Here is a 25,386-nt window from a genome sequence, read left to right as displayed (position 1 = left end):
GGAATGCCAGCTCACACTGCTCTTTAATTTAGTGAGTCACCTGTCCCAGATTTATCTTAAAACTGAAAGAGAAAGAAAGATTTCACGAAAAGATGTCACTACACATAATGACCTAGACTACAATCATGTATTTGAATGCCTCAAACTCCTAACAATTCTCTTCCATTAGAAAAGCCACTCCCCTTCTCTCAAGAGCTGAGAAACATTTTTTATTTCTGTGTTCAGAGCAGGGAGGAGAACAAATTTCAGAGCTGTAATTCTGCTTCATTCTACTTGCAACAAAAAAGGATCCCAGCTTGGGACTTGGACTGAGTTCTTTAGAGTACATGAAGAAAAACATCCTGCCAGGGAGTCCCAGCCCACCAAGAACACAAGAGCTCAGAGTCAGCATAAGAGTCCAATGCCAGCAGCTGTTGAGGTTTTCTAGTCTGTCAATGCTACTCAGCTGGACACCAGCACTGCATACAGCCCACACCTCCTAAAGCTTGCTGAGAAACAGCACTAGGAAAAGGTGAATTATTTCACTTAGTACTGTTTAAACCACAAAAGGCCATAATCAGTCCCAGAATATAAACTGTGATTAACACCAGGTCCTAGGAGACCCTTAGCCTGGACTCCTGTAACACAGGTCAGTGCATGACAGTCCTGTGACTCCTCTCACACCACCTACACTGCTCTGCAAGCAGCAATTAATAAAGCCCCATTTACACTCCACCCTCAAGCACCTGAATGAAGCCCTGCCCATGAGAAGGAGCAGATGGGACAGAAATAAAAGATTATTCCCACAGGTAGGGGTCATCCACCACAAACACCCAGCATGCAGCACCCCATATCACTCTGCAGAGAGCATCTCACACACTTCTCACCACAACACAACAGACTGATTACCCAAGTGTCCCTCTACCCACTCCACCTCAGGACACCTTTTATATACTAGTACTAAAAGCAGACGTATCAGAATCAAGATCTGTCATTTTTATGATCTTCTGAGCAACAGCTATCCCTTGAAAAAAGAACTAAATGCAAAGTCCTTTATGTACAGTGTAACAGGCTGTAGAGCTGATACTGGGAATTGCTGGGCAACACCCCATAATTCTGTATGTTACAACCTAATTGAAATAATAGAACATGAAGGTGATGCTACTCCAGATGACACAACATGGTTTTAGAAGTCAGAAACATTAGCTCAGCTGCTACCACACTGCTAGATACTGGCTAATTGCCTTTATAATTCATGACAATTCAGAAGTGTCTGAAAACTGCTAAGTAATAGGGTAGGACTTGACCAGTCTTTATCAGCATCATGGAGGTTCAGGTGAGCGGTTTCAATTCAGAAAGGAGGCAGTGAGCAAAGAGGTAACTTTTGTTCCATTGCACAATGAAAGCAAAGGAATTGAAAGCTATGAAGGACCAGAGCTACCGGAAAGGACACTGAACACAAGAAATACTCTGAGCTAAACACCAGGCTAATATATAGGTTGTATATGTTACTGAAACATTCCCTCACAGGCGCTAGGATCTGTGAGATTAACTCCAGCTGCAAAACACTATGTGGACCACAAGTCAGTCTGCAGCAACAACCAAGAAGTCTGTTTTGAAAAAGAATGAAGAAAGGCAGGAAGAAATGCTTTGCAGAAGCTGTCAAACAGATCTGTCTGAAGGGGGTTACTACTGCACAACAACCCAGAGATGCTGCTGAGAAACCACAACAGGGTCAAAAGCAGATAGTAAGAATAAACATAATTGGAAAAAAACCTGGGAGAAAGTACTGCACATATTCTGATCTCTTCTCGAAGTGGAGATACTCCTAATCTGTTTACTTTCTTTCGTAATACCAGAACACATACAAACAAGTAAACAAAGAGATCAGAGACTGAAAATGCAACTTTCTTAAGACAATGGACAGTTTGCACTGTAGAACCTGGTCAAAAGATTTTGCCAGTCTCTCAGAGGAACAAGATTAAAAATGATGAGGAATTCACACAGGAGGTTTATACAAGGCTTAAATAAATACAAGTTCTTTTAGAAAGGACGCAAACCCTCATTTCAAACAAGAAAACCCCAATATTAGTAAGTGTGAACAAACTTCACAGATCAGTCTGCTACAAGATCCTCCACATCTCAAATGTTTAGTATAAAACTACCGGACCTGCTGGTCCGCTGACCTCATTAACTCAGTTCAATAATTGCTGTAGGTTCAGTCACACTAACAAACCTGACATCTCTGCAGCCAGGGATGGTTGTTCAAGACCGTGAACTTATCTAAATGTAATACACAGCATGTTGTAAGAGAAGGCAGAAAACATGGCATGCATGGCAAACTGAATAGATCCTATTCAAATATGCACACTCTTATAGGTTAAAGGTGACCTGCAAATCAATTTGTGAAACTTTTATCAACATAAACAATACATGTTCTGTAATATGCCCCATTAGCCAGGCTAAGAGAACAGGGGTATCTAGTTTATCCATCAGAACATTTTTCTTCTTAGCTCCTCAGAACTAAGAAGAAACACTAAGAGCAATGGCCCTGAAATGGGCTGTGGAGTTTGTTTCCATGTGGGACTTACCTGAGCCCTTGTAGGCCGGCTCCAAGCTCCAGCAGGATCCCTGGTGATGGGACAGCACCAGCAGGTGCATGTGAGGGGTTACATTGGAGCGGGAGCCGGAGGTCCTAGGGGGGCTGGGCTTCCCAGGACCTGGGGAAAAGAAACAGCAAGTGTTTGGGTTGTGTGCTGAATGCTGTGCTCTGCTTAGCCTGGGCAATGAGAGCATTCAGCACAAACACTGAACTACTGGCATCAAATTGATTTGCAGACCACCTTTACAGGAGAGATTGCTAATCATTTGCCACAGACCTCCCTGTCCTTCCACAGAACAACATGCTTGGAGAGAAGCATTTCCAGCTGTGAGAAGTGGGAGACTCCCACCATTCTCTGGCTGCACTGCCCCTGCACGGTGGATCAGTGATCTTCTTTCAAGGCTTTTACTAACCCCCTCCACTTCTGCATCTCAGCTCTTCTCTGATAAATATTAACACGACTTGCTCCAGGACTATCTGACAATTCCAAACCTGTGAAGATGAGAAAGAGATGAATGCAAAGCCTCGTGAAAGAATAGGCTTGGAGAATTTCCAAAATGTCCAAATCCTCCTTCCCTCTCAGTGGAGAAGAAAATGTACAGTTTTGTCCTCTTGTGCCAAGGAAATTTTGGAATGCATTTCAAAGTTACTTAAAGTCACCTAAATATCAATCAGTGTGTATTTGCATTTCTTCTTTTTGAGGTTTTACTATCAGAGAGCTCAACAGGTAAGATAATAAACCAGAAGAACTGATGAACCAGAAACTGAACAGCTCAGAGGAAAATGTATCTTAGACATCCAGGGCACATCTTCATTTTCCATATTGCAATCCATTCAGCTTAAGTTCCAAATGGAGTCCAGTTCTTCCCTCCTTCCTCACTCCCCCAGATTCAGTATTCTCAACCACTTTAGTGGCACATGAAAATTCACAATACACATCTCAAGATGTCCAAGATGCCCTGCAAAAACTTAATGTGTCTTCCCTCATAACCCGAGGGTGAAAATCAGAAAAAAACCCCCACAGTTTTTCCTGCCACTGAAATATCCCATAAAAGGTGGCAGCTCAATATTCCATACATCCCATATACAGCACATTTCCCAAATTTCACCAACAGCACAGTCTGGACTACAATACCTATTCTGCAGACCATGTCTTCTGTCAGAAAAGCCAAGGCCCATTCCAGCTACTATTTCTGCTGCAATGTGTTGTGAGAGCTCCTGCTCCCTGACATTTCCAACCCAAGCATTTCAGGGAAATCCATGATCTGCTCAGTAACAAACCAACAGAAACCCAAATCAAAAGCTGAAACTTAACAGACATTGGTGTCAAAAGCAAGACACCACTACAAAAGTATTGACTTTAATTTTTTAAGCCACAGCCCTGCTGGAGCACAGATCTCCTGCAGTGTTAGGAGTTTCTGAATTTTGAATTGAGATGTGTGTTGCCAGTTGGCCAGTGCACAACACAGTAAGAGGTCTGGCAAACCACAGGGGTATTGCTGTCACAGGCAGGCCTGGCTACTGTTCTCAGCAAAGCAAGCCTGCAGAAACACTGGAAGAGACTGACATTCATAATTAAATTTTTCAATCCTGAAACAACTTAATATGATGCTAAGAAATGTACAGAAGGCAAAAACTGCCAGTTTAAGTTACAAGCAGATCCTACAGCTTCAGAACCACTGACACAACTGATTTCTGTTACAGGAGACAGCCACAAAGGTGATCACAGGTGGGAGATCTGAGAAAGGTCGTGTTTAGAGGGGGACAATGACAGCAAGGAACACAGGAACAACTGGATGGCAGCTGCTCATGAACTCACAGCCCCAGGGCTCTGTGCTGCCCTATCATTACCCACTCATTCTTTGGATTCTCAGAGTCCAGCAAATAAGCACAGATGATTACTAAAACAACCTTGGTTTGCTTCTGCCAGTGGAAGGGAGGAGTGCTTCTCAGGTGAGGAAACTGTTACACCTTAAAAAAAGTTATTTAAATTGAAGGGTTAATTGAAGTATATTAAATTGAAGGGTTAAAATTCAGTTTATCACAGCTTCTCTCAGAATTCACTCAGTGTGCAAGGAATCACAGGAAGGAATCAGGAAGAACAAAAGAAAAGGCCTGTGAGCCTACCCCAATTCAAAGACCAGACAACAAAATACTTCAGAAAAAGACCTCAAAAATCAATAGAACCCACTGAGCCATGTGTAATTTGAAAATGTAAGTTTGGAAAATGCACACAAGTTTTGGGGAAATATACATGAGAAATATCTGTTTCTGAATATGCTGGACTGATTTAGCTCTGTTTTGGATAGTTTGTCCCTTTGTTTTCTAACCAGTGAAAGAAACTTAGCATCTAACTGCAACTACTTAAAACAAGGAGCGAGATATACCTATTACAGTTTTCCCATAGGGAAGTCTTGCTACTGGACATTACTGGGAAATAAGAGCACATGATGAGTACATAAAAGGGACAGGATCAATAAAACATGAGTTAGGAAAGAGTTCAAGCACATGAGACAGTGAGTATCATGAAGTGAGTACCATTTAAATACAAGAGATACTTTGATCCTAGAAAACTTCTTTTATTCTAATAAAATAAAATTAACTGATGGTACTCAGTCATATCCCAGGTCGCATTATGTGTCAACTTGAAGCACACCTACACTGACATTTAGTGCCTAAGAACACACCCTGCAAAAGGTGCCAGGACTACCAGATAATCCCTCTCCAGTTTGTTTTTCACACCTGATAGCTGACATAGCTCTCACTTGGCTTTACTGCACTGAGCCCAACACCCTGAAATGATGCAGCTTCCCTATTTGATTTATAAATAAGTAATGCTATTAAAAAACCCATCTGTTCTGTAACTTCTATCTTCCTAGACTCAAAGCTGGCATGTTTTAGTCTTACCACACAAGGCCATAAAGTGATTCAAACAAATCTTAGGAAAAATTTTAGTTATCAAAACATGGTAGGCAAGAAGCTTCCAGAAGGATTCTTCCTTTCTTAAAAAGCAATTGCTATCTTTTCAGCCCAACACTCTAGAAAGTGTTCTTAAGAGTTTCTTCTGTGGTAATATCCAGTATAAATGTAGTGCAAACAAATGTTTGATGAGTTAGCATGGTTTATTGAGTCTTTCTTAAGTTATTTCTTTCAATTGTGATTTTTGGGTGAAAATACTGTGACTGTAAAACCCTACACTGCTGTACTTTCTAATAAAAGGCATCTGTTCCCCTTCATTAAGTGATACAAAGACAGTTTTCTCCCAGGAACAGCAGAGAGATGCATCACTCTGTGTAACCAGTTATACACCCCACAGCTCCATCACCAGTACAGGAGCATCTTTCCAAGCTGAACATTTCATGGACTATGCAGGCATACAGAGCATCCTTCAAGTCATAAGCAGCAAGTCTTTTCTGTCACTCCTCTAAAGAATTTTCCTCAATTTAAGAAGAAAAAAATTGTTTTTAGTGAGAAACTGCTCTTCATTGACTTTGGGGAAATAAAATGTTTCTCAACATTTCAAGTGGAAAAAAGTTTGTTCTTTAAAAGGTGGAAGGTTTTCAAAGACCTATTTTTTAAAAGTATTTTTTAATCCTCTTTTTATAAACAGTGAGACATTTGCCACTAATCTAAGAAGTTCAGCTGCTGAGATATCAGAAACTCCTGAAGTTATTGGCAGCAGCAGTCTGAACAAAGCACCACATACCACATTCCCCAGCCACACAATACACAGCACCTGCAGGAGGCAGAAACCTGATCTGCCAAGTCACTGCCCGTAACTTCTGGCAGAAACACAACAGCTTGAGCAGCACTTGACAAGTTCCTCTTTAACTGTAAAACCATCTTTTCTGGAAGAAGCAGAAGGCAGAGAGGTATATCCACAACTAAAAGTACATTCCCTAATGGAAAACAGATTTTGAAGCTGCCAGGACAAAAAAATAATAGACGGAAACGAAGCGGAATTCAAGAACCTTCACACTGCTCTAAACCATTTATTGAATGATCTTAGAACATCCAACAGCAGACCTTTTATAACCCAGCAAGGCAGGTAGATTGCCCACACTAGAAGTAATTATGCATTTGTCTTTTAAAAACTTTCCTGTTTATGAACAAGTTTCTCTGCTCATTTTTTTCAACAAGACATCTTTCAATAAAAGAATGCTGGTTTTTAGCTGTAGTTAGAATATTACTTGACATATCTTTTTCCTGGCAGCATTACTCATTGAAAGAACTTCCTATGAACAGCTTTTTTCCTAATTCTTGTCCTGGTGCCTGGCTTCTTGCTCTTGCCTCTTAGTGCTGAAAAGATCTTGGAGGGTGTACATGGAAAAACAGGATTTGCAAAACTTCCTCCTGCTACCTCTCCTCTTCCTCAGAAGGCTATTTTTAACCCAGGTCAGTTCATTCACTGTGACTCACAGCAGCACCTCATTTACAGTTACCCTGCACATAAAAGAAAGTGGCAATTGCAAAGGAAAATACACTTGGAGCTGCAGTTCAGCCAATGCTTGCCCCACACCCCAGAGCAGACCTTATTCAGACATAGTTGTTTTCTGTGGAGGGATTTACAACATGTTATGCCTGTATGAAAGCAGGGGTTTTTTGCAATTACCAGTGTACTGTCATGCTTCTTGTTTTTAAAATGTTTTACTTGCTGCAGAGACAGACAGACTTACAAACAGATTTCACAGAAATCAAACATCCTTCCCAGAGATACCAATTGGTCACACAGCTGAAGACACAACTTTTACAAAACTCCTTCATTAAATCTCAGCAATAAGGTCACAGCAGACAGCATGACAGAAGAGCACCAGGATGTCACAGCATCCCAGCCCCTGAAAGGTTCACACAGCACCAGAGGATGCCAGTGCAGGTCTCCACACAGACCCAACAATTGCATGGCAGCAACATTCTTGCACTGGAATCTTCTCACATTTCAGCTGCAATAGAGGATCACAACTTCTGCTCTTCTCTCCTCACCAGATTTCAGAGGTGACTGGAAATATCTCACCCACCACACACACAAAGAACATCAAGCATGACCAAATCCTCAGCTTTGCCCCCACAACAACAGTTTAGATACAAACAGTGTTAAGCACCAGTCAAGAGCCCATAAAAACCCCCGGTCATGGTGCTCTAACAACTCTGATGGATTTTGGAAAGGCAGAGTACAACAACTTAGACTTTGTACTATCCTAGTAACAGTGCAAAGCTTTTGGCTGATTTGGAAAACATAAGAACAACAAGCTTGAGCAAAACTAAAAATGTCAGTAAAACTGTAATCCAGATGTAATTATGTCTTAAAGAGGCTTGTAGAAGTTCTAAACTGCATAACACAGACCAGACTAAAAGTTTATTATGACCCAAGGGCCATGTCCTCCTATGTTAGAAGAATACCAGCTGAACACTGCATATGTTCACCTGCTGGTAGGAGCAGTGCTGCATTACTGCCGAGTCATGCAAAAGGTCTACAAGAAGGCTTAGGTCTTGTGAAGGAACAGGAACTGGGTTTTAGAACCTAAAACCAAAGCAAATGTTTTGCAGTATTCTTCACATGTGGCATTTTCCCAGTTTACTCACACGAAGATGTCGTCTTTTGGCATGATATGATTTAAACCTTCATCCATTTGGAAGATTTTGTGGAATCTGTGATTATACACGTCTGTCACCACCATCTAGGACAGCAAGTGAGATTTGCAAAGTGATTATAGTAAAGGCTTACATAAATTTAGGCAAACTACCTTTAAATTCAAGCTACAGTTTATTCCAATTCCCTATCACAATTGTTGGCATACCAACAACAGCTGCACTTTACTTTTCTGTCCTTTCTCTTAAACCTCTCTACTGCAATGGAACTATCAGAATAAATATAGACTATTTCATGCATCTTTTTATCTTACAAGCAAAGAACAGCATTTTTATTTGTTACAGTTCTGTCACTAACCCATTAAGTTCAGTTTATCACCCATATAAAAGCTAGGCCACCAAAATGCTTCAAGAAGAACAAACATTTATCAAAACTACTGTCTGCATTTATCCTTACATTTTCTGCAGGAACACCAGAGAGTTTGGAAAGTGATTCACACAGATCCGAGATGGCCCCCATCATTGGCACCACAACCCGGTACTAGAAACAAAAATAATGTTACACTTACACCAGGCAAAATAAACTTGTACAAGGCAGAGAGCGAGGAAATGGAAACAAAATCTCAAAACTCTTAAATCTTTAATTTACAGGAGTTCTGCTGAAGTTAAGGTCACAACCACACACTTGAAGGTCTTCTGGATCTCAGCTTTGCCTTACACAAAGCAGGGATTTGGAGGAAATGAAGCCATGAACAGCCTTCTGCTGTGATCAGGCTCAGCAGTAGTAAAACTCAGGAAAAAAACATAATCACCAGACACAGCAGCTTGCTTAGAACATAAAATTGCTGGTTTTTTCTGTCATAAAAAACATCTTAGAGCCATTCTCTTCAATGCTGCTAAAGGTCAAGGCAAAAATCTTGACAGACATGGAAATACTGCCAATCAGCTCCTCCAAAACTGCATCAGGACATCCAGTCACTCTTGCTGGGTGCCCCAGTTTGTGCTTCTGTGACGTGTGGCAAGCACAAGGCTACTTTAGGGATGTGTGTATCCATATGAAAATAAAGTGGGGAGCAAATTTAAAACAAGTCTATTGAGGAGGCTGAAAAAGCAAACATGTAATTTTTCTTTTTTTTTTTTTCCCAAGAGGAGTTATTTTTCAATTCTGTTTGAAATTCAGCAGCCTTACCCATTTACAATCACAGAACCATAGAATATGCTGAGTTGGGAGGGACCCACAAGGATCACCAAAGCCCAACTCCTGGCCTGCACAGGACACCCCAACAATCCCACCCTGTGCCTGAGAGCATTGTCCAAACATTCCTTGAACTCTGACAGGCTTGGTACTGGGACCACTGCCCTGGGGAGTGTGTTCCAGGGCTCAACCACCCTCTGGGTGAAAAACCTTTTCCTGGTATCCAACCTAAACCCTCCCTGACTCAACTTCAGGCCCTTCCTTGGGTCCTGTCACTGGTCTCAAAAGTGAACAGGGAGCCCTTTCACTTCCCTTTGTGAGGATGTTGAAGACCACAAGGTTTCTCCCTTCAGTCTCTTCTTCCCAGGCTGAACAAACCTGTGATATCATGAGGCTTCCACTCCATACCCTTTACCATCCTCATGGCTCTCTCTGGACACTCTCAAATGATCCATGTATTTTTTGTATTGTGAGGACCTAAACTGCCCCCAGCATTTGAGGTGAGGCTGCCCCAGTGCAGAGCAGAGGACAGTCCTGCCCCTTTGACAGGCTGCTGCTGCTGTGCACCCCAGGGCACAATGTAAGTTACATCTTTACAACATTTTGCAAGCAGATTGCTGCTTTCAGGGAGCAGCACATCACACAGGTCATCTCACCACAGAGAGCCACTTCCAGCTGACCATGACCTTAGTTTCACGGGCCAAGATTTTATGAAGTCAGTGATTTCACATCCCAGATTTTTCATCACAAAACCCATACTACCTCACTCAAAGATGGACATCAATATCCTTCAGATTACTTTAAGAGTCTCCATTTTAAAATCTAATAGAACTCAGATGACTTGTAAGAAATTTGTGTCTTCAGCATGCCTCACCTGGACAGGTCTGCGCTGTGGGTCTGCATACACCAGGGTAACTTCCATAAGCCGGTCCCTCCTCAAGGGCAGTGGGAGAGTTAAGTAACAGAAGGGATCAAAGGTCACAGAAACTTTAGAGCATTTGGGACAAACAAGGGTAGACTTGAAAAGACCATGAAAAATATCCACAATGATGGAATCATTCCTCAGCCTATGGTTCTCCCATGCCTCTTTTGCCACCTCCTATAAAAACAATTTAAAAAATATATATTAGAAGTTATTTCTTGCAAAGATTTCTACAGTGGGTTGAGCACCAGGACCAAAGAAAACTTGGAAAATTGATACCAATAGGTCAATTTCATAGGGAAGGAGCACTACCAGTATGTGTATGTCAAGCATAACACACTGGGATTTCTTCTCAGTGAAATTAAGGCCTAGCATCAAGTGAAATTTAATCTATCTGTTCCAGCTGAGTTTGATCAGGTATTCCTTGGTGCACACAATGCCAGAAGCATGAAGAGAGCTGAGGGGACAGTGACAGGGTCACACGGTTCTCTTCAGGACAACCAGGTTTGCCCCACTCTCCAGAAGGAACGGAGTGCTGCCTGTTGCTTTGGAAAGGCAACTGCAGTTACAGCTTTTAAGAAAAAACCAGAGTTTTTTTGTCTTGGAAAATGATGGCCATGTTTCACAAAGACAGTCTAAAAGGAGACAAATTACAATTCCTTGAAGACCTTCACAAGACAACTTATAAACTCCTTACCAAAGGGCATCTGGCATTTGTCTACTCAGGCTGCTCTTATCATGAGACTTTTAGTCTCAGGAAGAAAACTGAAAACAAGAAACTTATTAGGTCTCTATCAGGTAAACCTCATAAGATAATTCCTTTTCTCTATTTAGGTAGAGTGCCACAAGGCATGACAAGGCTGTCCTGTGCCAGGGACACTGCTCTGTGGGAAGGATGTTTGTGTGGCCTGTGAGCAGGAAGAAGAACCAGGGTGTGTCCCAGAACCCAACTAAATGCCCTGGGAATCCTTAAGCAAAGGGCACTGTACCGAATCAGGTCTGCCATTGGCATCCTTCAGCTCCAAGTAGGGCTTCTTCTTCACTCTGTTCAAATCCTCATGCAAGCCATCCAGCAGAAAAGCCAAGAGCTCCTGGGAATCCTGCTGCTGGTATCCTGAGAACTGAGGAGCAAATCGCCCAACCTGTGTCTGAAACACCAAGGCAAGAGTGAGGAGATACAAAACACAGGCTGTGGTTTTGGCAGAGCTCAGCTCACCACCACCTTCTGCTGGCAGCAGGCCATGGTGAACTGGATGCTAATGCAGGGAAAGATGCCAGAACCATTTCCCCAGCTACTTTCAGTATTTCAGCAGAAAGCAGCTCTTCACGCTGAAGCAATGAGAACATTACATCAATACACAAAGTTATAGACAAGGGGATGTGTTTTGATGCTCACTTCATAATTTAAATGTTTAGATTTATAACTTGCACACCTTTTCTCACTGACCAAAGTTCACAGCTGGCAAGAGATACGACCTTGCCTAGTCTTGCAGCAAAGACCATTCTGATTCATCTGTAAACAGCCCTCAGGCTGGGAGGTCATTTACTAAGTAACATTAAAGAGCAGTAGCAAACTCTGAGGAAGGACACTGCTCACTGACAAGTTCCTCCCTGTACCCCAAAAAGCATTCACAAACCATGAAACACTGGAGCAGTTCTGTCCTTGCTGCCTTCATAACATCAAAATACGTGGCAGGCACGTTAGCTTCCACTGTTTCTTTTGTCCAGAGCTGTGCTACAGCAACATGACACACTTACTTTGAACATCCGAGGGGCCACGTGAGAATGCCTCCCAGACCACATCTGTTTAATGAGATCTGCATAGGCTTCTGCGATTTCTCCCCTCATCCCCAGTGGGTTGTTCTGATTTATTTCAGCTTCGTATTTATCTTCCAGGAAGTAGTCAGTCAGAGGAGGAGTATTGCTCAGGCACTGAGAAAATATTAGGAAAATTAATTTACTGCATGGGACAATAGATTTGTGTGACAATGAAACAACAAAACCAACTTTCACATCAGAACACGTACCTAGTTAACAAAACTGGCGAGACTCAAGAGTTTGTTTAGTAAAACAAAGAAAAATTAAGGCAGAAATCTGCATTTGAAAGACTGATATCTAGAAAATTAAAGCATAATGGTAAATACAAGAAAGAAAGTAATTGGTCCTTAACATGACTAGTTTGCATGAAAAACTACAATTGTAGTACATTTGATTTAAGTCACCTGGATAATAAAAAATTTTAAAGTTGTCTCTCAGCTAAGTTCAAGAAAACAGAGTGGCTTAGGATACCATGACACAACTGAAAATAAAGTCATGTTGAACAAAAAGCAGGGCAGCCCAAGTTTATTGTGGTGTCCTGAATACCATGTGCACAATGCATTAGTTATTTTAAGACCTGTTCCAGATTTCAAAGCCATCACAGAGTGACTGAAGTGATTTCACAGCACTGGTACCACACTAGAAGTTTGCCCATTCCCTAAATCAAAGTTTGAACAATCTGTCTCATATTTTGTTTGAACCTCTTAGCAAAAAAACTACCCCAGCAAGTTTCTGCATTCCCTGAAATGAACAAAATAATCCTAAGAAATTAAGTTCAAAAGTAAAGATATAATAATTAACTTTGCATCACTGTTTCATTCTTAATACCTTGCACAATGAACCTGAACCCTTCCTGTGGCTTTTCATGCTCTTCATTTTTCAAGAATCTTTAACACAGAGCCAGAACTGCACACAATGACCTGCTCATGTCACTTGCACAGCCCACACAAGTCAAAACATCCTCCACGTCAGACATTTTTGGCAGGGCACAGCACTGGGACCTTATGTTACAGTCAGGCACTTGTTCAATACAACTTCCCTGGCCATTTCAAATGCCACATATTTCAGATTCAGTCCCTAACACTGTAATCTGTTTTACAGCACTAATGAGCTAAATGTAAGCCAAACTAAACATGATTTTTGGTCTGTTTATTTTTGAGGTGTAGTCTCCCCATGGAATCACATTAAATATTCTTTCCTTTTCACAGATTTTAATCCACAATATTTATGAGACTGATCTTTTATTTAGTTCTAATGAGGACTCTTTCTAATTCTTACCTGTAATGCAGAATTCATGAAGCAGGTGTTTCCAAGGTTACTGAGTCCACAGAGTCCAGGTTGTGAGAGGGAAGCACTGTCCCTGCAGTTGTAAGAGTTACAGACAAACCCAGAACCTCTGCAAGAAAAGACAATACAGTGAACTCCACAATGAGTTTATCAAGTCTCATTACTATTTAAAAGTCACATCAAATTCAAGTCAGAAAACTGTTTACTGAAATTTTTTAATCAGGCTACCTGTTTCTGCTGCTTCATAGGGGCTAATGCTGAATACCAGGAATGAAATGTACGTGCTAACTCTGGAAACATTAATCCTTACAAAGTCTATTATTTATTTATGGCTCATAACACATTCATTTCCTCTGTCTGTAAGTAAACAGCACACTACCCTAACATAGCAAGAGTCTATATAATGCACTTTAAGAAATAATAAGAGAATTATGATCTGTACCTGGAAGGCTTCTACCACAATGGCAGATAGACAAAAGAATATAATCCCTTCCCTCATGCTCTGAGTCACCTCAAAAAACAGGCAATGCTCTGGCAGTTAGTAAGCTCTGGAACATGCACTACTTTTGCAAGTCAGCAAGGAACAGCAGAAGGCAGTGGTTTCAAAAAGCCAAGTTTGATAAACAAGTACACAAGAATAGTAGAACTCCTCCAGGGCATCATCACACTCCTTTTCTGTACAGGCAAGGATGCATGGGATCACTCACGTGAAGGGTGACAAAACAAAAAGAACATTCCTGCTCTTACCCCCTGCCCAGGCTGGAGCTGTTCAGTCCATAGGAGTTACTGCTATCACCGTTAGTAATGACAGAAGTGGCAGACACTGAGGAATAAGAACTTGCTGATGATTTTGAAGAGGTAGTAAAGTTTCTGCTAGTTGCAGTGCTTGATCTGGGAGAAAGGAAAAAGAAGCAGAAACAGTGCTACTACGTTCTTTATCCCCAGTCCCACCTCCCACAAAACTCCAAGGACTTGCTGAGCTATAGTTAGTTACCCCACACAGAATTTACTGCTTTAATGTGTTTGATCACATTTCCAAACAATTGTCTGGAAGAGAAACACCAGGAAAAAAGTACCAGAAGTAGGAGCAACAATTATTGCTTAAAGGCAAATCTGGGTCCCAGACAGAAATAAGCAGCAATTCAGTGTGAGTGAGAGGGAAGCAAGCTTTAATTTTATGAGTAAACCACCTTGAAATAAGCAAGCTAAACCTCCCAAATCTTAAGATCACAGAACACTCTACCTGCATTAAAAAGTGACCAGGTCAGTCCTTCCCTACCTGAAACTCAGACCATCTATTCAAACACAACATTCATCAGGAAGAAGATAACCAACAAGGCACTAAAATTTAACACTGTCCTGTCATAGACAGTTCCATTAAAAAAAGCAAAACCACGAGACAGTACTAATTTTGACACAAATTAATTTCTCTATAGTAAGAGTTGACTGGGATTTGGTCTAATCTCTCCATCTCTGCCCAAATAAACACACAAAACCAAAAGTAAAAAGGTGCATGACACCATCAGCCACACAACAGTGGCTACTAGCCCCACACCAGAGCAGGGAGCCAGCAGAGGATAGGGCTCTCAAGCTTCAGCTTGTGAATTTATTCTTTTTTATTGTGGCCCTTGTTTTCAAATGATACAAACTAAGAATGCGTATGCATAGGTCAGATGGTACTAAAAACATGTTCTGGAAAACTTCTGTGGGGGAAAAACTATACAACAATGAACAAGCCATAAAGGCTATGACAAGGCAGAACAGCTGGACAGCCTCAACAGTTTGGAAATGTAACAGCAGTAAAATAAATACAGAAGTAAACAAGTTACAGGAGGAGCTTCCAGATGAAACTGGAAAACCCCAAACACAGTCAAACCCTGAAGCACACTAAAAAACCTCACCAGCCAGCACAACAAAAAAGTATACAGGAAAGTATCCTGGAAAGAATGAGATCTAGCAGAATAACTGAGAGAACCATTTCTGGGACAATACACAACATACTGTTGTTCCATGCTGGAGGTGGAACTTCAAGATTACCTGGACACCAAAGTAAAATCAATGGGAAAACAGAAGCTCTAGACTACATAACAATTATCAGACTCATGTTCATATGTGTGGGTTTCAAGGGTCCAGAATAAAACAGTTTAGGTAACAACAGCATGTAAATCCATTAAGAACACATTTTAAAAGTCTGAAGTAATGAATTATCTGGAAGCAAAGCGGAGCAATCTAGAAAATGCTAGACTTGAGAGCTAAGCATCTCTGCTTCACACATTTGATCTCCCAGAGAGAGAACAGAGAAACTCAGAAAATCATAAGAAGAAAATCTACTGGTGAAAAAGGAAAATGAGGACAAGCTCCTAAGGGATTTCAAGGTTTCCAAGAGAAGCATAGAGATAAGTGTTTCATCAAGAGTCACATGGCAACTAAAGAGTTCCAAGTACTTCAACAGCATCCTACACAAACAAAAAAAAAAAAAGCTAAGAATTACAAAGGAAGATAAAAATCAGATCAAAAAGCAAATGTAAGACACAAGTCACAAGTCAGGAGTCTTTTCACAGGGGGAAAAGTCTACCCACAAAGTCATCCAGGATCTTGAGCAAGTTCCAGTTAGAAAATTGGGAAGGTCCATGTAAGTAGCAAAACAACAAGAGAGGTTAAGAGCTTCCCATGTGAGAATAAAAGAACATAAACCAAATGTATTTGGGAAGATAAAGAATTCTACATACTCCTACATGTTAGAAATTACTCATCTGTGTGTAACTACTGAAGAAAGGATTTCCTAAGGACAGCTGCTTCCCCTCATTTCACAAGATGCTCACAAAGGCAGCCATTGATTGCAGGTGAAGGACACAGAGAGCAGCTAAGAAAAAAAACATTCTTCTCTGAAAGCTTCCCACTTTAAGCCTGGAAAGCCATTGTTAATGACCCCAGAGTACTGCAGGCTCTCAGGACTGCCTCATTCATACACAGTGACAACAGACAACCTGGATGCCAAATATTTATCCCCAATGCCACAAAAAGGGTTTCTGTGGAACATGCAGACTTTGACTGGTCAAAGGCATCTGCCCCCTCTATTGCCATCTCTTCCACAGGATGTGACATCTGCTCCCTCAGAAATAGAGGCCGCAAGACCTTGCTCTGAAGTAAGAGAACAAAGTTATTTCATCTTTGAAATTTATGATTTGGGTTACCACTGAAACCCAACTTCATCTTCACAACACTGGAGCACATTGTCCTCATCTGCAGGTACAGACAGCTGCTTTGTCCTGCTACAAAACCTGTCAAAAACCCACACAAATGGCAAGTGAGGAGAAATCTGGAGACTTACAGGACAAAGAGGATAAAATCAAATCACTCTGAGTCCATATGGTTGTTAGGTAAAAAAAACCCCTAAACTAAACAACTTGAAAAATATTGTAAAAGGTTTCAAGTGGTTGAAAGGCACAGATAGAAAACACAGTTCAATTCAGCTGAGGCCACCTTCAGACCAGTAGAGTCAGTCCTCCTTTACACAACCAATAACAAAATAGTAATTCGTGACAAAAAGTTTTTGTCAGAGCCAGATTAGCTGGGATTTTGCTCAATTGGCAAAGCAGAGGCGGTAATGGATGCTCATTTAGAAAGTTCTTACATGCCAAAGCCCCCAGAACTTATGTTACATCCTCAGGGCTCCTCTGCAAGCCTGGCATCTGCTGCAAACTCAAGCACTTCAAAGTCAGGGAATTAAGATCTGCACACAAAATATTTAGCCCAGTTGCTGAAGGGGTCCTCTGAAATCACAAAGTGTCAGCACATAGTGCCATGAGTAAACAGAGGAAGAGGAAACAGCAGGAAAATTCTAGCTCCAACCAAAGAACCAAAAGGTATTTTACTGCTGCATTTTGCTAAGGGAGAGAGATAGCTACCAGGCAGCCACTAAATACAATTTCACTTCAGTTTTCAAGTACAATCCCTGGTGGAAAAGGTGTTATTTTCAAGAACTAACACAACTTCTTGTTTGCCTTTGCTAAAAAAATTATATCCAGGATGAAAAAAAAAAAGTGTGCTAGGGCTGAAATGGAATTTTGCTAGTTCAGGACTTTATTTTGGGAGTCCTGTAAGTAACAATTTAAGAGTACTAAATTCCACAGAGCCATTGATATAATCTCCTTTCAGAAACAAAGTATGCCTCTAATTTTGAAATTCCTAGAATAAGTAAAATCCATTCCCCCCTCTGAAACTTTGTCTAGAAGTAAAAGCAGTTTCAAACTACAGTAAGAAGAAACTACTTAGTTCTTTAGAGAGCAGCAAACCAACAGCAGTGGCCAAGCACAGGCTGAATATACCACCCAGGGACTGCTGTGGAGTTTAAGAGCATTTTTCCTGTAAAATGTCAGCCAGATTGATGGCTGGGGAAACACAAGGACAGCTGCCAAACCTGTGGAAAAGCTATTTCCTCTGCTAGGGGGCCAGTGCCTCTGACAGGCAGCAAATGGTGGGGAAAAATCCTGATGACACAGAACCACCCAGCCCATGGTCACTTTGCACCCATCCTCTGAGTAGGGAGGATATGAACTCCCAGTTTGCCAGAACCTCTCTTGGCACTTGGGCAGTGATGCAGGTGCTCTCCAATTCTCTATCAACAGCAGGGAGCGCTACATTCTGTTTGGTTGATGTCATCAAAACTCTAAAATTCAGGAAAAACTCCCTCATAAGCTTTCAGTAATAAACTGGTGCAGCCCAGAAAAAAAAGCTCCAAGTATTAAGTTCCCCATGTATTTTCTGGAGCTGAGAAATAGAACACTGAAACAAAATTTTGCCTGAGATAGGACAAAGCACAAGACAAAGTATAAAAGAACATATAATCCTTGTATCACTTAATACACTTCTTTCAGCCACCATGATCAGCATCAAGTCAATTTCACAAGTTCCATGCTATAATAAGTAAATATTTTATGTCATTAGAAAATAGCAATCTACATACCAACACCCACTTTCATTTATCTATCACTAGAGGTTAAATCAAAGCCTTTACATATCAAACTAGCTGCTGACAAAGGACTACTCTGAGGCCTGAGAATGCTACACAGCTCCTTTTTAGCTTTGCTTCATGTAGAAAAAAAAGTTTATGGCTGGTCTTGCACAGCTGCCTCTCTCATACTGACTTCAACCAGGTACATGATATGAATGTTTAGCTGCTTTTCACATGGCAATCCTATAGAAAATTCAGTGTAGTAAGTATGATCTCTCAAAGTACTGTTTCAGAAGAGGTTTCACTGACCTATCTAATCAACTCCTCAAATTTAACTAGTGTATCTTGATTTCAAATGAGATCACTTGGCATCAAGCTCTGTAAGTGAACTGTATTGTACAGAAAAGCATTTTCTTTATCAATATCAAGTCTAAAGGCCCCTGGAATGGCACCAAGTAGGCATCAGACAGGGGAAACAATCAAATTCTACTTTCTGTAGCAGGACTTGATATGAGCAGTTCCTTATCATTGCAAGTTCCATTCTATGCATCATATTTCACCAAGCCCTGCAATTACCCATCTCTTCTCTAAATCAGACAGCACTGAGGGAATCTGTGTCTTTTACAGGCTTCTGTAATTGTCTTTTGTGGGAGGAGTGTTGGTCATCTATTTCTATACCCTTTTTAAGGGGGAACTACCAGAACTCTGAGCATTCACTACTGGCAGGTTTGGGAATACACTGAAGATCCTTTCTGTTCTACAACAAGATTATTTGTTTCACTGTGCAGTGTGCAGAGGTAGCTTTTTAAGCACACTAGCTCAACACAAATAGCACTTTTGCCTCCTAAGCACTACAGAAACCCTAAGCTATTTAATCCTTATACAACCTGTTGGAAACAGGCTTTAAAACACATTCTTGCTAAGAAAAGAAACCAGCAGCAGAACCACTGAAGAATATTTATATTTGAGATTTTCTCTCCTTCAAAATAACCAAAACAAAGCAAGCCACAACAGCCAGTGATAACCAGGCTTTCACACAGAACATGTGGTCACTAAAGCCTAGCAAACAAGCTGCACAAAATAACAGAAACCTTTAGAACATGCTTGCTTACTTTGCCAGGCAATGCTGTCCAGGCCACGTGCCATCTTCATTTTTCACTTCTATTAAAACAACCTGAAAGAGAGTGCAGGTAATAAAGGTAACTGCAAGTCTGTTACACATTTTGCAAAAGCATTAGCAAATCCCATTGTCAATGTTTGCTCAAAGTACATAAAAGCAAGTGAAAAAAATACACATCAGCAAAAGCACTACATTAAAAAAGAGAGAGAGAAAAAGTTATGCCCCTTACCTGACCCTGATAGAGCCCTGCATCTTGCACTGTGCTATCCAGCTTGCTGAGCTGCTCATAAGTGTTACTCATATATCTGTTCCATAGCCTGGTTTCCTTCTCAGCTGGGATATTGAATAGTTTTCTCATTTCTTTCTCGATGGTAGCTGTTCAGGAGAAAGTAAAAACAGCAAAATTCCTAAAGCATGAGTGCTTTTGGAAAAACCTTAAGACATTCATTCAGCAAGGAGGTGCATCACTTATCCTTCAAGATCCTTCAAGCAGAAAACATGTTATGGAAGTTATAATTGCTCATATAGTTTGTATATCTGAAAAAATTAAAAACTTCTGGTTTCAGTCATGTATTTATCTGTCAAGCCCTCAAACCATAACATACAGAACACTTTGAGAACTTTCTCCCCAAAGGCCAATTTGTCTTCATCTGAAAACACAGGTTCAAGTTTTAAGTTACTACTGTCAAGTTGCCCATAAAGATGCTGTGCTGGTTTTGCATGGCCTGCTCTTTGGTAGTGGGAGAGGCCACAGAGGTGGCTCCTGTGAGGAGCTGCTGGAAGCTTCCACCATGTCCAGCAGAGCCAATCCCTGATGGCTCTGAACATGGACATGCTGCTGGCCAAGGCTGGGCCAGTTAAAGAGTGTGGTAATGCCTCTGCAATGACATATTTAATAAGAAAATCAAAATAAACTGCACACAGTTGTTTCCTAGTCAAAGTGGAGGAGGTGAGAACATGTGAGGGAAGCAACATGGAGACACCAAGGTCAGTGAAGAAGGAGGGGGAGGAGGTGCTGCAGGTGCCAGAACTGCAGAGACTCCTCTGCAGACTGTGGTGAGACCATGGTGAAGCAGCTGAGCCCCTGCAGCCCATGGGGATCCACAGGGAATGCAGAGATCCAGCCCCAGCCTGTGGGGATCCACAGGGGATGCAGAGATCCACCAGCCATGCCTGGAGCAGGCTGTGATCCAGTAGAAGCCTCAGTGGAGAGAGAGAGCCCAGCTTCCAGGCTGGAGCAGCCTGTCCTTGGAGGACTGCACCCCGTGGGAAGAGAGACCCACACTGCAGCAATGTGGGAGGACTGTGTGCCCATGGGAGGGGCTCACATTGCAGCAGTTTTGGGAGGACTGCTGCTTATGAGACTGGACCCACACCAGAGAAGTTCATGGAGAGCTGTCACCCGTGGGAGGGATCCCACAGCCTCACAGGGGAAGGGTTCCTCTCCTGGAGCAGCAGAAGAAAACCTCAGATGATAAACTGACCAAACCTCCATGCCCTGTTGGTGGGAAGGAGGGAGGGGCTGGGGGAAGAAAAGGTGTTTTAAAGGGCTTATTTTTACTTCTCATTATCCTCCTGTGATTCTGCTAGTAATAAACTCACTTTATACCTCTAAGCGGAGCCCGTTTTGCCCTTGCAGTGTTTTCTCCAGTCCTTATCTCAACTGATTAACCCTTTGTTAATTTTCTTCTCTCCTCTGCCCAGCTGTGGCAGGAGAGGGTGAGTGAGCAGTTTTTGAGGGTGCCTGGCATTTGGCCAGTGTCATACCACGACAGATGCTTTCTTCAGTTTAGTACTGTAGATACAGGGCAGCTGACATACAGCATTTTAACATGTGAAAAATATAGCAATGAGAGAGAGAGAGAAAAGTCAGATTTGCTCCAGTCTGGAGGTTCTGGAGGGCAGAGATTATCTCCTGAGACAGCCTCAGAGCACAGCTTCATGTATCAGAGAACTACTTACCAACAGTATCTGCCTTGCTGAAGTGGCAGCTGATGACATTGTCGGGATCGCTGCTCTCGCACAGCTTCAGCTCCAGGAGATAAACCTCGACCTTATAGTGCTTCACAAACAGCCCATACTCCACCACCTGCACACAGGGAACAAGGCAACACAAAGCTGCAACACTGAGCACTCCTCTGAAGCACACAGTTCTGAATGCTGTGAGCCTTTTGGAGCATTGAGAGTCAAGCCATAAACTGAACACTGACTCGCTGCTAGATTCAGTCACCAGCTTGTTTGGGGGGTTTTGTTTGGTTTTTAAAATGGGAAATCCCAGTGCTTTCCTTCCACAGTGCAAAGTTCCAGAGGTCCATATCACAGCTGAACTGACAGTGTCAGCTAACCACTCATGAAAAATCCTTGATAACACAAAGCATTCTAGAAGAAAATTACCTTTTGCCTCTAGTCTTTGGTTAAGTTTTGTAAAAGAATTAAACCAGGCTAGAACACTGGAGCAAAATCTCTTCTACCAGAAGAGAGCAAAGCAAAGCATTAATTATTTTTCTGCACAGTACACAGAACCTGCCTCAATACTCTCTCCTAGCAAGAACAGAAAAGTACCTCTGAAGTTGTTTGGATGACACTGCTTTATTTCAGAGTACCTTTCAAATCAATTTTGCATTTGAGAGAATATTCCAATAGGTACATTTACTCATGCCACTAGCTTCCAGCATATTTTTAAAAAACCTTCCATAAAACTGGACACCATTCTTCACCTACACATCATAAAACACATTATGCCAGAAAGAAAAGCACATTTCACAGGCCAGTTATGAGACAACTGCAATGTTATAGGAAGAGTAAGAAAAAAAAAGAAAACCCCATACCTCAATTCTCTCCAGAGTGCTTGAGAGCTACAAAGCCTCTGAAAATGGGAACATATTTCATTGAAAAAGCTGGTATAATTTTTAAGAGGAACAGTGAGAGGCATTTGGACAGTGCTCTTAATTTGCTTTAACTTTCAGTCAGACCTGAATTGGTCAGGCAGTTGGACCAGATGATTAAGTCCCTTCCAATGGAAATATTCCATTCTATCCATGTGACACCAGACTTGGGTATGATCTACACCTAACATATTGCAGAAAAAACTACCTAGCTTTGGAAAGAAACAAAGAATTAAGACCTAGACTTATAGTGACAATTCCACTAAATTATGCTTCCATCTTCTGAGGATTGCTGCTTTTAGAAGGTTGTATTAGATATGCAAGGTGCTTTAAAGGTAAATAATTAACAAACACATTTGAAAAGATCTTCAGTACTCTGCAGTTACAACAGAAAGTAAAACTCCCTGTTTAAACAGCTTCTTGACAGGCAGAGCAGACTTCTTTTTAAGAATGAAAATAAACCAAGTCAAAAGTTTTCCATTTATTTGTCAGAACAAATGTCACTAAACGTGACTTCCTGTTCTCCAGTATTCTGCAGCTAGAAACAAATAAGAGCCATATTCAGAAAAGAAAACTCTTTCCAAGAAGTTCCTGATCAAATTATTGTGTCCATTAAGATGGAGGAATGGAGTCTCTAATCACCTGCAGATGTCTTTTAAACTGCATCTGACCAGCTTCCTTGTTCTCTGCCAAAGTACAGCTCATGTCATGCCACTGCACAGCAACCTCAGCACAACTCAGCTGCTGAGGAAGCACATTAATAAACCTTCCCATAGGACTCTATAGATGACTGCCCAAAAATATGGTTTGATACTATCAAAAGAAACTGAACCACAAATAAATCAAGTCTAGTCCTCCTGTACTTGGCTCTGATCATCAAACACAGAGACGGAAGAAATATCTTTTAAAACCATAAAGATGCCTGAAAATCGTTTCCCAGATCCTACTTTTATGGATATTTTTATGTATGAATTACAGTTGATCCATGTTTAGGAAAAGTCTTAAGGCACTCAAGGACCACAAGTTTAAGTGCTTGACTTTTAATGCTATCTGGGGAATACTGTAACCAGATCCTGCCCACATCCTACTCAGGTGCTGCAGTGCAGCTTCTGTGTCTCACTGACCTACTGATTTTTTTAAGATGCTGTTACATCCCACAAACCTACTATTCTGCTATATTTTAGATCTTCTTAAATATAAAAAGCCCTTCAGTTATCAGGTTAACAACAGACTGACAGTTTCATAGCAATTCAAAACTTGAAAAATGTACTCTTAACTAGACCCAGAATAACCTGGCATGACAGGTCTGTAAACCAGCACAAGCTCTGAGCTCTAACCCTTTGGTAATTGCACCATTGGAAACAGCATCAAATACCACAACAAAAGAAGGCTTATGCAGACTAAGCCCAAGTGTTTTTCCAATAGCTCCCAAATCTCTTGTCAACTTTCAAATTTTTCAGCAAAGGGAGTGTGCCAGGTTTTGTGACAGCAATCAGCCAGCTCAGGAAGGAAAGCTCCCTCACTTGGAGAGGCACTGATCACTAACAGTTCCAGTTCTCCCTCTCAGCACAGACTTGCAATTCCTGAAGGTGTTACATGTTTCTCTAAAACCACATCTCCTTTACATGCTGTAATTATTTTCTCCTCTCCTGCTTCTTGCTTCCATGGGAGTTCTGTCTACTCAGCTGAGTGAAGCTGAGGTAACCCAGGTGATCCTGGGTTAACTCACCAGCCCTGAAGAGATCAGAATTTCTTACTACCTGCAATTTCTAGTCCACACTGAATGACAACATTCCAGCACTTCCTGATCTTACTTCCCTTCTGGTGCCACACTTTGCTAAATCTTGCACACCTTGAAGTAAAGCCTTACTTACAACATAGTGCTGCTTAAACATAAGTGATGTTAATTCCATACATTATATCAACACTTGGTGCAGTGATTAGTTTCTTAATGAGCCCCACAGACTGGCATTGCTCAATTTAGTCAGTACAATTGGATAAAACTAAAATAAAAACAAAAAAACTTTTACCTATACACTTTCCAAAAAAAACAAACAACCAAAAAAAAACCCAAACAAAATGAAAATAAACACTTGTCAATTTCACCTTACAAAACAGGTTATATATTCAGAATGCATACCTGACTGCATTTGTCAACCAAAAATATGACTTACAGAACAAAACCACATATCCATCTCTTTATAAAGATTTTAAAATCACATCATTTTGGAAGAGAAAATAAGAACCACCTTACACTCCAGAGGAAGCCCCTAATCCATCTGTACTAAAAGACTCATTCTGTCCTGGAAGATAAACTAGTCTGACCAACAACTTACACTGGTCCACAAAGTACACACTACTCCATGCAATATAAAAGCACTGTACTAGTCCAAAAAGAATCATAACCTGAACAAGGTTCAGGGTTCTTGCCCCAGATAAACCATCAACTCAGAACCCCTGGACATTCAGGCATTTTGGCTGAAATACAGACAAGTTGTTCTTTCTGACAAGGTAAAAAGACATCACGTTATTATCTCCAAAGAGCTACTGAGAATCCTGTCTTAGCTGGCATCTGGCAAAATAAACCGTTTAAGTTTGATGGTGATCAAAAAATGAAACCAGGAGAAGGAGAAGTTGATTCAGCCATACTTACCTTCCTCACAATAGGCTGCTGTCCGTCTATACAGCCGTACCACGCTACTAGTTTGTTCCAGGCTTCGGTGGGCACCAGCACATAATCCAGCTCATCAATGAGGTGTTCTTTCAAACTCTGAGTTTGTGGATCTAAAAGGGAGACAGACAGCAGAGAGCAGGGCATCAATCAGCGCCTTTTCTTCTCCAGAGGCACACACGTACTGCCGGGACACCGAGGAACTCCCGGAGAGGCAGAGCCCGGCCGGTCCCCTCACGGCCAGGGCGGTGCGGCCGCGCGCCCTCTGCAGCGCCCGGCCCCGAAAGCGAAAGCAGCGCGGGGAAGTTCCCGGCCGAGCCCCAGCCCGAGCCGCGGCCCCGCTGCCCGCAGCACTCACCGCCGAACA

The 25,386-nt window shown here is 41.6% G+C and overlaps 1 protein-coding gene across 1 annotated transcript in view; it reads right to left on the bottom strand.

Moving 5' to 3' along the window:
• USP4 (ubiquitin specific peptidase 4) overlaps positions 1–25,386 on the bottom strand; it is a 37,516-nt gene that overhangs the window by 8,272 nt on the left and 3,858 nt on the right. The window contains exons 2-12 of the mRNA XM_005422534.2: positions 25,002–25,132; positions 21,426–21,552; positions 19,693–19,838; positions 19,456–19,517; positions 14,137–14,280; positions 13,381–13,498; positions 12,043–12,216; positions 11,274–11,432; positions 10,237–10,461; positions 8,625–8,708; positions 8,162–8,256 (exon numbers count right to left, since the gene is read on the bottom strand). Coding sequence (XP_005422591.1) covers positions 8,162–8,256; positions 8,625–8,708; positions 10,237–10,461; positions 11,274–11,432; positions 12,043–12,216; positions 13,381–13,498; positions 14,137–14,280; positions 19,456–19,517; positions 19,693–19,838; positions 21,426–21,552; positions 25,002–25,132 — 1,465 coding nt within the window. The remainder of the gene's footprint in view (positions 1–8,161; positions 8,257–8,624; positions 8,709–10,236; positions 10,462–11,273; positions 11,433–12,042; positions 12,217–13,380; positions 13,499–14,136; positions 14,281–19,455; positions 19,518–19,692; positions 19,839–21,425; positions 21,553–25,001; positions 25,133–25,386) is intronic.

Source organism: Geospiza fortis, unplaced genomic scaffold, assembly GCF_000277835.1.
Source record: "Geospiza fortis unplaced genomic scaffold, GeoFor_1.0 scaffold78, whole genome shotgun sequence".
Lineage (NCBI taxonomy): Eukaryota > Metazoa > Chordata > Aves > Passeriformes > Thraupidae > Geospiza > Geospiza fortis.
This window is presented reverse-complemented; position numbering and strand designations above follow the sequence as displayed.